Source organism: Glossina fuscipes, unplaced genomic scaffold, assembly GCF_014805625.2.
Source record: "Glossina fuscipes isolate IAEA_lab_2018 unplaced genomic scaffold, Yale_Gfus_2 226, whole genome shotgun sequence".
Taxonomy (NCBI): Eukaryota; Metazoa; Arthropoda; class Insecta; order Diptera; family Glossinidae; genus Glossina; species Glossina fuscipes.
In genome coordinates this window covers 918,262-931,211 of record NW_023998569.1, presented here as the reverse complement: position 1 = coordinate 931,211, position 12,950 = coordinate 918,262, and the positions used below count along the sequence as shown (strand labels likewise).

Below are 12,950 nucleotides of genomic sequence, written 5' to 3'. Positions count from 1 at the left end.
GTTGGATCAGGAACTAATAAAGAAATCAATAACGAATTAAAAACCGGAGACATACACTCCGATATCCCGCCCTCAGGTGATGGTTCGTTTTTTAGTGCATCTCAAATAGATAATAACAGGGAGCAAATGCAAAAAAATTCTGAAAGTGAAGACAATTATTCCGCAGATGCCCCTGATAACGCTTTAAATGCTAAAGATGAAGATATCAATAACCAAGCATTGAAAGACGATGTTTCGAATATTATTCTTAAACTAAAAGCAGATTCAGTCTTAGAAAAGAATTCGACTAAAGATCACACATATCCACCAATCGCTAAAACAAAATATAAGATACAAGAATTTAATAACCAAGTACCAGCTCTAGTAGGATTAATTAACGAATTTTCCAGACAACCTGACCGTAAAGCAGCGGATGATGAAAAATCAGATGATATTGACAAATCCAATTCCAAAAATTTAAATCACAATCAGTCTGTAAAAATGGATAATATTTCAGCTTTGAAAATTAAACCTTACGAAAACAATTCAAATAGTAAAGAAAAAGACATATTGAAAACACAAATTTCTAGCACAGATCAAGTTAAAGAAGGAAAAGACAAAGAAGAGCAACACAAACAAGAAGGAGGACAACACATTTTATCTACTAAGAAAACGAAAGATTTGAAAGAGATTTCAAATGAGGTTGAAGGCGACGAAAGTAAAGTATCTGAAAATCATTACCTTTTAGCTAGTGGAGGAGTACAAATCAGCGATCATGACGACAGCGATATAAGTAAAAATTCTGCAATGAGAGGTGAAAGCGAAAGTGAACATGATTACGAGTCCAAGATGAATGAAGGTAGTGTGGGAAATGAAATATCGCCAGATAATGCCAAGGATATAAATACATCTCAATATAAATTTTCGTCGAATATTCTCAAAATTGACGAAGAAAAAAATCAAAACTCTTCTTATGATTCAAAAAGTGACCTAAATATTAAAGAAACATCCAAAATTTTAATTTCAGAAAATAACATTGAGAATACTTTACTAACCACCAGTGAAAGAAAAACCCTACAAAAATCATCCTTGGACATTGAAGCAGAAAATGAATCCACCAACACTAATAGTGTGAAAGACTACAAGGAAAAAAAATGCTTGAAAAGCACTGCTGAAAATCTACAAGAAAAGATTCACGAAAATTTGCATATAAGTAAGGAAAATTTCATCTTCCCAGAAAAACGGAATGCGATAATTGAGCAGGTTGATAAAAGCAATAAAGTTATCAAAAAAAGTCTAAAAGAACCCAATGAGCAAAAAACAACGAGGTTAGTAGCATATGGAGAAATTGCTCTCAGCTATGATAACGAATTCATTAATGAAAATAATAGAGAAGCAAGAGAAGAAGAAATCTCAACAAATGTTTCTACGAAAACTTTTAATGAATTGAATAAGCAAGCAAGCATTACTTTTGAACAAGAATCGAATGGAAAAAATTACCAGAATGAAGAAGATGCTCGAAAAAATTCAAAAAAACAAGAAGAATCATACGAAATTGAAAGTAACGACATACAAGAGAAACTACTTAACGTCGAGCAATTATCGGATAATATTCAATGTGAAAAGGATTTGAGAACCTTAAAGACATGTGAGGAAGAGAATTTTCCCCAAGATTTGACTGGAGATGCACAAGGTCATATTCAAGAGGATCTAAAATCAGAGTCAAAAATTCTTAACAAAATTTATGACGGTATTGAAAGTCAATCATCTCGGAGTACTAGTAAGAAACGTAAAAACTTCTCTTCTGATCAAAAGAAAGAAGGAGAGAGCCCAGCCGAATCCGGCGAGAGCGAAGGAGTTGTTCGTTATATTGAGTCACAGACATATTTAAAACATGATAATAAGAAAGGTTCTCCTGATGAATACTACGAAGAAAGCTCGAATGAAACCCACCTAGATGAGACTGAAAGAGTTGGTGTCGGTAGTGGGACCAAGCGGCACATAAAGAATGATTATACAGAACATTTTTCCAATGAAAGCGATAACAGCTCCCCTGAGAAAGATGGAGCTGAAAGAGCTGATGACTTTAATGTGTCCGAGAAACACGATGACCTCAAAAAAAAATATTTTTCTAATGAAAGCTATAATAATTCTTGTGAGATCAAGCAAAACGAAGCTAAGTGCGATATACATTTAAGAGATGATCGTAAAAGCAATTTGCCCAATGGCAACTACAAGAAAAGTTTACATCAAACCGAGCAAAATGAAGTTAGAAAGTCTGATAATTGTCACGATGCCGAGGACTGCTTAACAAATCATCAAAAAAAGATTTCTCTTGATGTAAATCTTAAAAAAGGTTCGCATAAAACCGAAAAACGTGAAACTGAAGAAGTCGTTGATTGCCGTGAGATCGAGAAATGTTTGGAAGAGAACTATAAAAAGAGTTTGATAAGAGAAAACAGCAAAGAAAGTTTGCATCAAATCGAGCAAATTAAAAGTGAAAAAGGCGATGATTGTCTCAACACCGACAAAAATTGGAAAAGTGATCCCGACGGAAAAGAAATTAATTCCAAAACCTGTAAATCAATTAAGCTAATAGAGGAGGAAAATGGAAGCAAAGAACGGATAGAATCACCTGACGAAGGAGAAAAATCAAGTGAAAAAATGACCTTATCCAGGAAAGCAGATGAAGGCAATGAAGCCGAAATTGGAAAACAAATCAAAACTTCCGAAAGACCTGGCGCTCCTCTTTCACCTAAGATACCAATTACCGCAAACTTGCCTTTTAAAGAAATTCAATATTTAGAAATTGACAGCAGTGTTCCAGGTAAAGAACAGCCATCTCTAAGAGAAAACATAAGGAGCAAATCGGCCGCAAAAACTGCTATAGAGGATCATGTCATTCAAACTTCTAGATATCATATGTACAAAAACCCGGAAATGAAACCCATCATAACAACTGAGAGCGAGTCTGGTAACAATGATGACTCAAACCCTGAAAATATTGAAGAAAAAGTGTGTGAAAAAATTAATATAATTAAAGAGCAGAACGTTGAAGAAACATTAAAACAAAGGCCTGTGGACGGTAGCTTAAATGATCACGAATTGTTTAAAAAAGCTTACAAAGGCGGTACTAAGAGCGGGGATGATGCTGACGTTATCAAAGAGAACCAAAGGAATGCGCCGGGTAACAAAGTTGATAGATCAAATATTAATCCTGATGACAAAGTAGTTGAAAGCACTATTGATTTTTCTAAAGAGACTGAGCAAGAATGTAATATTAATGATAAAGATACAAAGAAACCAATAATAATCGACATAGAGAGAAAAGCAAATCAAGATTTGGATCCTCATAAACTGTTAACAAATGCTTTCATGGGCGTTGTTCAAAATTCTGCCTTTCAAAATTTTGAAATGATTGATGATAAAATCAATAATAATCTTAGGATATATGTAAGTAGAAGCGAATCTAATTTGATATCCAGAGAAACGCCGCTATCCGAAACTTGTGATGATGAGCTTTCCGGTGACTCCGAACATAGGGAAAACTTGTTTTCAAAAGCTTCTCAAAATGGAAAAGAAATTTTAAAGAAAAACATTGATGAAGTTAAGCCAGTAGACCTTGCCGAAAAAAACATACAGGGCCTGCATAAGAACTTTGAAGGGGAAAGCAACTCTCAGGTACAAAAAGCAGATACTATTAACGAAACTTTAAATTCAGGAGAAAATTCGAACCGAAATGGTAAAAATAAGTTAACGAATACTAATAAAGGTAATCATGACACTTCGAATACAAATGGAAAAGGTAACATAAAAAATCTTTTTGCTAAATATCCTAAATGACATGTTCTCCTTAATGATGCAGGTGATCACGAGTTTATAAGGAATAAGAATGGTCAAGCCTTAGATTTCGAAAAGGATCAGTCACAGCTAAAGCCCGAAATTTTCTTAGAAAAGCCAACCACAGAAGCTCCTCTGCAGAATTCTAAAGAAGATAATAAAGACCCTTTGAAAGATAATACTAATAAAAAATCCCAAAACGACACTAATAGATTAAATACTATTAACGAACCCTTGAGAAAAGGTAAAGAAAAGAGAAGTTTTTTAACTAATTGTTTGAAAAAATTCTGGATATACATTTCAGACTTAAACTCACATGACACTAGTGACGGAGGAGGTCTAGGGTGTCAAGGTGAAGATAGCAACGTCTTAAATTTCACTACGAAGAAAGTATATGAAAAAACCTCACTAATACCTTCAAAAAGAACAACAATTAAAATCGATGAAACTAAAGAAGACAACTTAGAAGATTCGAATGAAGAATTCGACAACGACAGAAATCATAACGCAGCAAATACTGTAGATTGCAAAAGTGACTTAAACACTCAAATATGCGTGGCCGATAAAAAATCAAATGAAGGTTTATATGAGAATAAACGAACCGAAAATGAAACAAATTTCGAAATTAACACTCGTAATGAAGTAATACTTGGTAAGGTAGTTTTATTTTAAAACTTATCTAAAATTTTGGTTATTAAATAAGAAGCAAAGCTTAGTATTTGACAATGTTACACACACGCTAATATTGGCAAATAAAATTTCAAATCATGCAAAAATCTGAACTACGCCAAAGGTCTCAGAGAAAGATATTCTCAACAGCCTTTCGCTGAAACGCATTTAAAATCATTTCGTTATAGCAGAAACAGCAATTTTATAAAATTCGATCAAAGAAATGATAATCACTGAGGCGACAATAAAACCCAAGAACTTTCAAATAATTAGGAAGATATCGATAAAATAAAACTGTACTACGAAAAACCGAAACGTTTGACAAGTTACGTTACAGACGTAAAAATGCTCTTATCCGCCATGCGAAGGAATTAAATAATGAACAGAAATCCACTAAAATCGATTTTCCGAAATGTGTTAACATTGACAATCAATTAGATCGAGAAGGTCCAACTAAATTGTTTAACGATCTAAACATCATTAATACTGATTCCGATTCTGATTCCAAAAACGCCTCAATGGAGACAATATTAATAGTTGCCAAAGTTGCTCTACATGAAAATCAATCAGCAGTTGCAATGTCAAATTTTGACCATCAACTCAACGGAAGGGAACTCGGTAGTTCGGAATTTTCGCTTCAAACAATAATTGAATTGAGTGAAACTGAAGCACCAATATTTGAAAAAGATATTCAAGCTCACTAACAAATAAACCAACCACCAACAAATTAGTGAAACTTCTGAAAGTTCTTCTGATTGTTGTCAAGCACAAGACAAATTTCTTTACGCTTTTGTGGAATGCGGGAGTAAATCAATTAAAAATAAAAATCATTCCGCATATGCCGGTTTGCACGACAACGACCGTTATATCCACATTAATACAAAAAACTCCAACTACCGCGAACGTTAATCACTTCGAAAACGATGTAAAAAATGAATCATCGTTGAAAATACAAGAACTTTTCCGAAAATAGCTGTTTTGATAGAGACTAATAAACCAGAAAAAAGCAATAACGTAAAGGCTTTAGAAAATGTTTTCGAAATCAAAGGTAACTGAGCGGTATTGAACGGAACTGGGATACAAAGAAAATACAACTTACTTGAAAGCCCGGGAAATATGTAAAGTACATAACCGTGGCCAATGGAAAAGAGGAGGATAGCGAAAATTCAATTCTTCTGATATCGATGATAGCTTTATGGAAGATAAATTTATTGTAAACAGCGAATTTCGCAATAAACAGTTCGATAATAACAATAATGACTTAGAATATTACTAAACTGAATCAAAAGACATTGAAACCAAAATAAATAAAATTGAAATTGTAGAACGCACATCTACAGAAGAAGAACAACGTCAAGGCCGCAATGTTGGCATACAAAATTTAATCCCAAACATAATAGAAATCGCAAACAATAAAAAACTTACTTGTGCTTGTACTGGTTGGTCCAACAAAGACTTTGGAAAGCCATTCCACATTAAAATCAAAAGGAACATTAACTTGCTATTACAAAGAGTTCGCTGCTGCAAAAATTTTACCAAAAGCGCTTGGGTATGAAAACCAAAGAAAAATGATCGTCTTTTTAGAATCGCTTATGTATTGAACCCTTAGATGAATTGAAAATTTGAGGAATGGAAATTAAGTCGAATCCAATTGCTACTAATGATCCTGATTTTAAAAGAAGTTTGTTTGACGGTGATAAATTGTTTGTAGCAAAAAGTACTCTTGGGATCAAACTTTCTCGGAGACCGTTACTCATGATAGTCAACCTGATAATTCTAAGATATTAATTGATACAAATATTCAAAATCGCAATAATGCTTATTCTAGATTCTTAGCTAGAAGTAGTAGTAATTTCTGTATAAGAAAATCTTCAACTATTGATTATAATGTTTCACAAGACATGATTGCGGCAGTAGACACCAGCGAAAAAGCCATTAAAAAATATCAATTGGGACAGGATGTCAATATTGCAAACAAGTCAAATGAAGCGCAAATGTTGAACAAAACCTTTACTAAAATTACCAGCGATGGTAAGTCTTTGTAAAGAAAGTTTTTTAAAAACTTGTTTTTGAACTCTTTTTTTTTTCTCAAAATTACTAGATTTGTATGCTGCTTTCAAACATTTGGATCAGCAACGTTCTGAAAACAAGGATACGGTTAAAAATCTGCTTAATAGTTTTCTTAACTCAGAACGTTTGTATTCTTATAAAGTTAATCAGACATCACATTTTCCCACAAACAATGTGGTAGAAATTACAAAATCATTCAATGATGTTTTGGATGATGGAAAAGATCTCCGTGAATCAACTGTGCCATACGGAATGCTCGAAGAACGATGTATTAAAAAAACTATATCACTTATTCACATCGACGACAGCGTCATGGAAATAATTACCGGACAAAATGAAAACGATTCTACTGATAAAGAAAACGTCAGTGACGATGATGCTGATGACAGCCTAATTACGAACGCCATTAAATTGCAACGAAATGATATGATTATAGAGAAAATGAAACAGCGGCAAGAATCGACACCAAAAATAGCTAAAGGCAGCGCCGATAATTCGAGAGATATAAACAATTTTGGGGAGCCGTCGGTAAAACATATTGAAGGCACTCCCGATACAGATGAAGAAGCCGTTGTTGTTAACAATTTGCAGCGCGAAGAGACACGTGAAAATTCAGCTTACAGTGATGACATCATTTATGGCAATGGACAAAAATTTGCTATTGACAACGATTTCACCGCAATCAAGATGGAAGAGGAAAACCAAGATCAAACAAAAACATTTATGAAAAGTGTCACCATAGACACGGCTGTACGTTTCATTGAGCCCGCATCAAGTAGTGACAGTTTTTGCTTAGATGAAGACACCTCTCAGGCTATAAGAAGGCAAATAATGGCCTATTCCATATCGGACGCAGATTCCGATTACGTGGAAGAACGTGTCGGTGAAAATATGAATGCTGGTGGCGTTAAATCGCATCTAAAACATAATGATTTTAATATAAGTATAGCTTTAATGGAAAATATGGACACTTCCACTGAAACAGAGTCAACCATAGTATCCGCTGCTACGAAAATACAAGCAGGAGCGAGAGGTTATCTTACACGAAAACGTTTAGGAATAACAAATAATGTTAATGAAAGAAAAGCTTCTCAGAAAGACGATAGCAAAGCTTCCTTTGGCAATGCAGCAATTAGCGAGTCTTTGGAGCATTTGGTTAAAAATGAAGCAGCCAAAAAAATTCAAAATGTATATCGCCATCATCGAAATAGAAATCAAGCTCATGTTCCTGGTAAAATTGAAAAATCTAGTGAACGAAATGTCGATGAAGGAAATCGCTTGGCTCAAAAACGATCAATGCTACAGCGGGGAGATGCCCTCTTACTTAGTAGCACAAGCAGCAGTAGCAGCGGCGCTAGCAGAGAAAAGCAAACAGAAGATAAAAATGCGCAGATGGTAAAAGGTAGATAGTTAAGTGACTGTTTATGTAAATTATACATTTTTGATCTATAGTGCATTCTTATTTATTTGAAAATTTTTGCATCAAAAAGCAAAAAAAAATAAAGTTCAGTCATTTTGTTATGATACATTGAACATATGAACATATTTCCGGAAGATATCTTATGAAACTAATAACCAGCATCAAGCCCCGCTAATACGTTTGTCATTGAAACTCTAGCGATGTTAAATTTAGGTAGAGCTTAGAACTCGGTTCGGAAATTGGGTTCGCATAGCAGTTTGGATTTTCCTCAAACATAACTGAAAAAAACTAAAAAATATATGAAAGGAAAATCCTAGAATACAAATTTTGTAAAGCATTGCAATCAGCTTGAAGTTATTTTTAACGAAGCAACAAAGACCCCTTTTGAACATGATCCCAAACTTTTTACAAAAGCCTTCTCCTTATCTCTAAATTATTAAAATGGCATGACAAGCGGGAAATTTTAAAAAATATTCCTCAACAAATTAAAACGTAGTTAACATCCTGTAAACATTACCTTAATATAAAAGATGGCTCGCATAAGTTCATTAATATTTTCCCTCAATACGAATTAATTTCTCCGCAATTTTACGTTAAGATATTCAAAATTCAATAGAAGACTTGCTAAGTTCAATCTGTTACGTCTATCTGCTTGGATTTATTGCAAACCGTTGATTCTTCTTTCTTTTCGTTTTTCTTGCAGCCAATACAGCTGCCATGATGCGTGCAAAGAAAATTCATAGCAATAAATTGGAATGGCTCGCAATGAGACAAAATTCGATGCCTGTCCAAATCGATTCGGAACTGTTTCGCGTCATACCAAAACATATGCGTAAGCGAATTTATAGCGCCGAAACTATTAAAAAGAAAGGAAATCGATCTAGTCGTAGTGACAGTGGAAATAAACATTAACAAAATTTTAAATTTTAATATTTACATCCACGCAAACTTAAGTATAAATATTTTATGAAGACAAAAATCAAAAACAAAAAACAAAAAGTAAGAAAATTAAATTCGGTTGGGACCGAATCTTTTATACCCATCACCGTTTATTCCAAAAAAAGACAAAAGAAGTAAAATAACAAAATTCTCGTGCTCTATAATATGGAGTGAGCGCAGTTGATTTCCTCTATTTTCAAAATAAAAGTTTTTGTCGTAGAGATATGTGAGTGTTGTAGGGATGCCCTTTGAAATGTTTAGCTCAATTCCAAATTTTTTTGCAAATGTGTAGGCGATATTTTCATTTCCGCTAACGGGAGAATGTTTACCACAAATACGGCAAAGTTACGCAAACAGACAGATGAACAGGCGGACATGTTTAAGCGCGTTCAAGGTTTGAAACTGACCAAGAATTTGTATGCTTTATGGGGCTTTTGAAGTTTGTTTCTGCGCGTTATGAAGGTATTGAAAAAATGATTCAATTTTAATACACTATAATAACCAAGCAATAACCAATCTTTCATTTCCGTTGAAAAACAGAGGGGTTCTTACCTTATTTCGGGTCGTCAAATATTGTGAAAATTGAATTCTTCCTCTTGCTCACACAATTCGACCGTTTTCAATACCAATCTGTATGCAAGAACGTTCAATATTTCTGCGAAATTTGAAATCGATAGTTTCATTTTTACAGCCAACAGAATGTTTACAACAGACATTATACAGACGGACAAGTTTTAAACTTTTTGCTCGTGAAAAAATGTATCGCAACTCAGGAAACTTGATGATTGTCATATTGAACTGAAAAATAGCAAGCAGTTCGCTTCTATCCTTCCTCCCTAATCCCAGCATCCGGCAGTTGCCCAGATAATAAGTTTTTCGTGGAGGACATGTCTGAAATCATGGATACATACATGCATAATCGTCATAATTAATAAAATGAAAGTTTACTCTGTCAGTCTAATTAAAACTTTGCCTACAGTACCGTCTTTAATGCAGTTTCCACTCTATCCCAACTTTCCGCTGTTAAAAATTCATTCAATTACGATTTCGCAGAGATCAGATATGCACGCATAATATGTATATTCCCTATGCGCATTTGTGGCAGTCACAGTAGTAAAAGCAAAGCATACAATTTGTACAGTATACGTAATATCAATTGTCTAACTGTGGGCTTGGCGTACGCTATTGTATATTATTTATACAATATACATATATATATTTAATTATTTTTTGGAAGTTTTAATTGCATTACCCTTTTTTTCTATTCGTTTCGATGGATTACTCACGCCTCAATGCATTGCTTAAGTTAAGCAATAAAAAATACGATTCAAAACCATAAGAGCTGTGATGGCATACAATGCGCGTTTATTTACGCGCGTGTTATATCAAAAAGAGAGAGAAAAAAAAAAAAGAAAAAACACTAGGTTCTCTTTTTGTATGCAGGAAACTAAATAACGGTTCAATGAATTTTTCTTCAATCCGCTTCTTCTACTTTTTCTCTCCCATAGAAGATAATATAAAAAGATACTTCAACGTTTCGTTTTTAATTGTACAAAAGTAAGAAGAAAAGCGAAAGAAATCTGAAATTGCTCTTGAATGAAAAGATGTAATAAAACACATATATATATATCCTTCGGTGGCGGGTATAAAAATTTTATAATATTCAGAAATATAATACAGATGCATACGCAAAACATATATGAATTCTCACAAAATGCTTTACACATGTTTGTATTGATTGTAATGAAAGCAGTTTACTAAAAGCAAGCGTATATGTATGTGCAGTAAATTAATAAAAACAAATTTTGAAAAACATTCAGAGATCGTTTATCTTAAGGCGACTAATAAATACCTAACACTTAATTATTAAACAAGCCTAATATTATACTATGGCAAGTTTCTTCAAGTAACTACTTATTACCGGCTAGGTTTGGATAATAAAACATCAAAAATGTTCAATTTACGTGAGAATCATTCTTAAACCGAAATATTATACCTTTTTTCAATATGTGAAATATAAGGTAAGAAAGTACTTTCATTTTCATATTTCATATTTCTTAACTTTCTTTCATATTTTGTAGCTCACTGTAATTAACTTTACAATCCACTAAAACATTTATTTACCCACTTTTTCGAAGTAAACCGCTTTTTGTAAGGCCCAATTATCTCATGATCTTTCTTGAGTGATTTTCATAGGCCTTTTACTTTCTTCTCTAATAAGGCCGCTTTTTTTGCGTCTGTTAAAAGGATGCCCTTTCATTACACCGAAACACTATTCATCTATACATCTATACATCTAGAGGAACAGAATTAACGCCAAATACTCCAAAATGTGCGAAAATCGAACGCCAGGTCTCTAAAAATTTACTAAAACTAGTCAGAATGCGTTAAATGGAAGAAAAATTCTCTTTTTTCATACAATTATATAAAAGATTGCAAATTTATTCAAATCACCACTTGTACGAATATATGTAAAAATTAACAGGAAATATTCAAAAAAAAAAAACTTAATCTTGTTATAGTTGTTTTGATAATGCGTTGACGTTTCAGACTAGAAAAGCGTGATTGACCAATCCTTACTTATTACATCTTATCATACCATAGCTGAAAGATAGTTTTCATTTAATTATTCAATTCTCTTTAGTAGATGCGGAATATGAAAGCTTACATTATTAACAGTTAAAATGGACATTTATACGTGCAATCATGCGCTTTTTAGTTTTATGATTTTATGACAAATATCTTTCACTTGTTGGGAGAATTCGTCACGTCTTTCACGTCTTGTATTAAGTACATTCCTAAGACTTTAATAAAGCCTCTTCATTTAATTTTTGAAAAAATTTTAAATATTAAAAAAAAAACTTTTTTACTTCTTATTTGACGATCTTATTTTTTATCCGCGATCAAAATTGAAATGACCGATTGTATGAAAGAGAGAAAGAAATGCATGTCTGCAAAATTTCTGCTAATTTACAGAAACCGTTATCAGCTTTCACTGTATATGTGAAAACACATATACATTAAAAAAAAAATAGCAGAATTGAAAAGGCTTGCCATCCCAAATGCTTCTATTGACAGTGGTACGGAGATGAAACAAAATGCGAAAATAAAAAAATTTTTACTTATTTTAATTTTTTTTTATTTTTTAAGAAAGTCATACATATAAATATTGTAAGTTTGTTGCGCTTGGTGATCTTCTCTACAATAATTTTTGGCTAACTCCGCTTCCGCATTTCTCTTTCTAATTCTAACGTCAAGGTACTTTATTCCTAAATATGTATATTCAAAACAAACTTCTCCCAACATTTCGTTGGGCAGAAGCGTAGATGAAGAGTCGAATAGACGGACATGTTCGTGTGCATTCCGAATTTGAAACTGGCGAAGAATTCGTGCCATTTAAGGGGGTTATGAAGCGAAAAAAATTGAATTTTGATGCACTCTAGCTTAGGGAAGGCGTGACCAATTCCTTTGCATTTGCATTTGTACGGGTACTACAGCATCGTTCATGGAATATATGTTCAAATTTAATTGGCTTGTGAGTAATGAGCAAAAAACATATTTTCTATTCCATATGAAAAGTAAAGATGTTCTTGGCTTACCTAACACTTTCGACCTGTCCTTCGACCGATTTGGCCCATTTTGAATAACAACGTGCGTGCAAGATCTTTCAATGTTTTTGCCAAATTTGAAGTCGATAGCTTCATTTTTGCGGCCATAAAAATGTTTAGAACCGACGTTACACGAATGGACAGACGGGCATAAGTAAATTGAGCCAGAATTTGATGCTCATCAGCAACAAACTCATATGCCTGCTTTGGATTCGATGAAGCTTCCTTCTGGGCATTGCAAACGCCCAGACAAATTCAATATACCTCCCATCCTTCGGTGATAGGCATAAAAATTGATCTCATTAAAACTATACAGCAACACTATAAATGTCACTTAGCAATTTAAGTAATGGGATACAAATTAAATTTCTACACTTAAGAATATTCTTTTTTTTTTGAAAATAGGATAAAATCGAATGCCACGC

At 33.4% G+C, this 12,950-nt stretch overlaps 1 protein-coding gene across 1 annotated transcript in view; it reads left to right on the top strand.

Moving 5' to 3' along the window:
• Positions 1 to 126: 126 nt before the first annotated feature.
• LOC119642534 (uncharacterized protein MAL13P1.304) overlaps positions 127 to 12,950 on the top strand; it is a 16,450-nt gene continuing 3,626 nt past the window's right edge. The window contains exons 1-10 of the mRNA XM_038041683.1: positions 127 to 470; positions 570 to 838; positions 1,007 to 1,192; positions 1,283 to 2,953; positions 3,023 to 3,784; positions 3,845 to 4,063; positions 4,124 to 4,471; positions 6,388 to 6,519; positions 6,590 to 7,960; positions 8,682 to 8,810. Of these exons, the coding sequence (XP_037897611.1) occupies positions 127 to 470; positions 570 to 838; positions 1,007 to 1,192; positions 1,283 to 2,953; positions 3,023 to 3,784; positions 3,845 to 4,063; positions 4,124 to 4,471; positions 6,388 to 6,519; positions 6,590 to 7,960; positions 8,682 to 8,810 (5,431 nt within the window). The remainder of the gene's footprint in view (positions 471 to 569; positions 839 to 1,006; positions 1,193 to 1,282; positions 2,954 to 3,022; positions 3,785 to 3,844; positions 4,064 to 4,123; positions 4,472 to 6,387; positions 6,520 to 6,589; positions 7,961 to 8,681; positions 8,811 to 12,950) is intronic.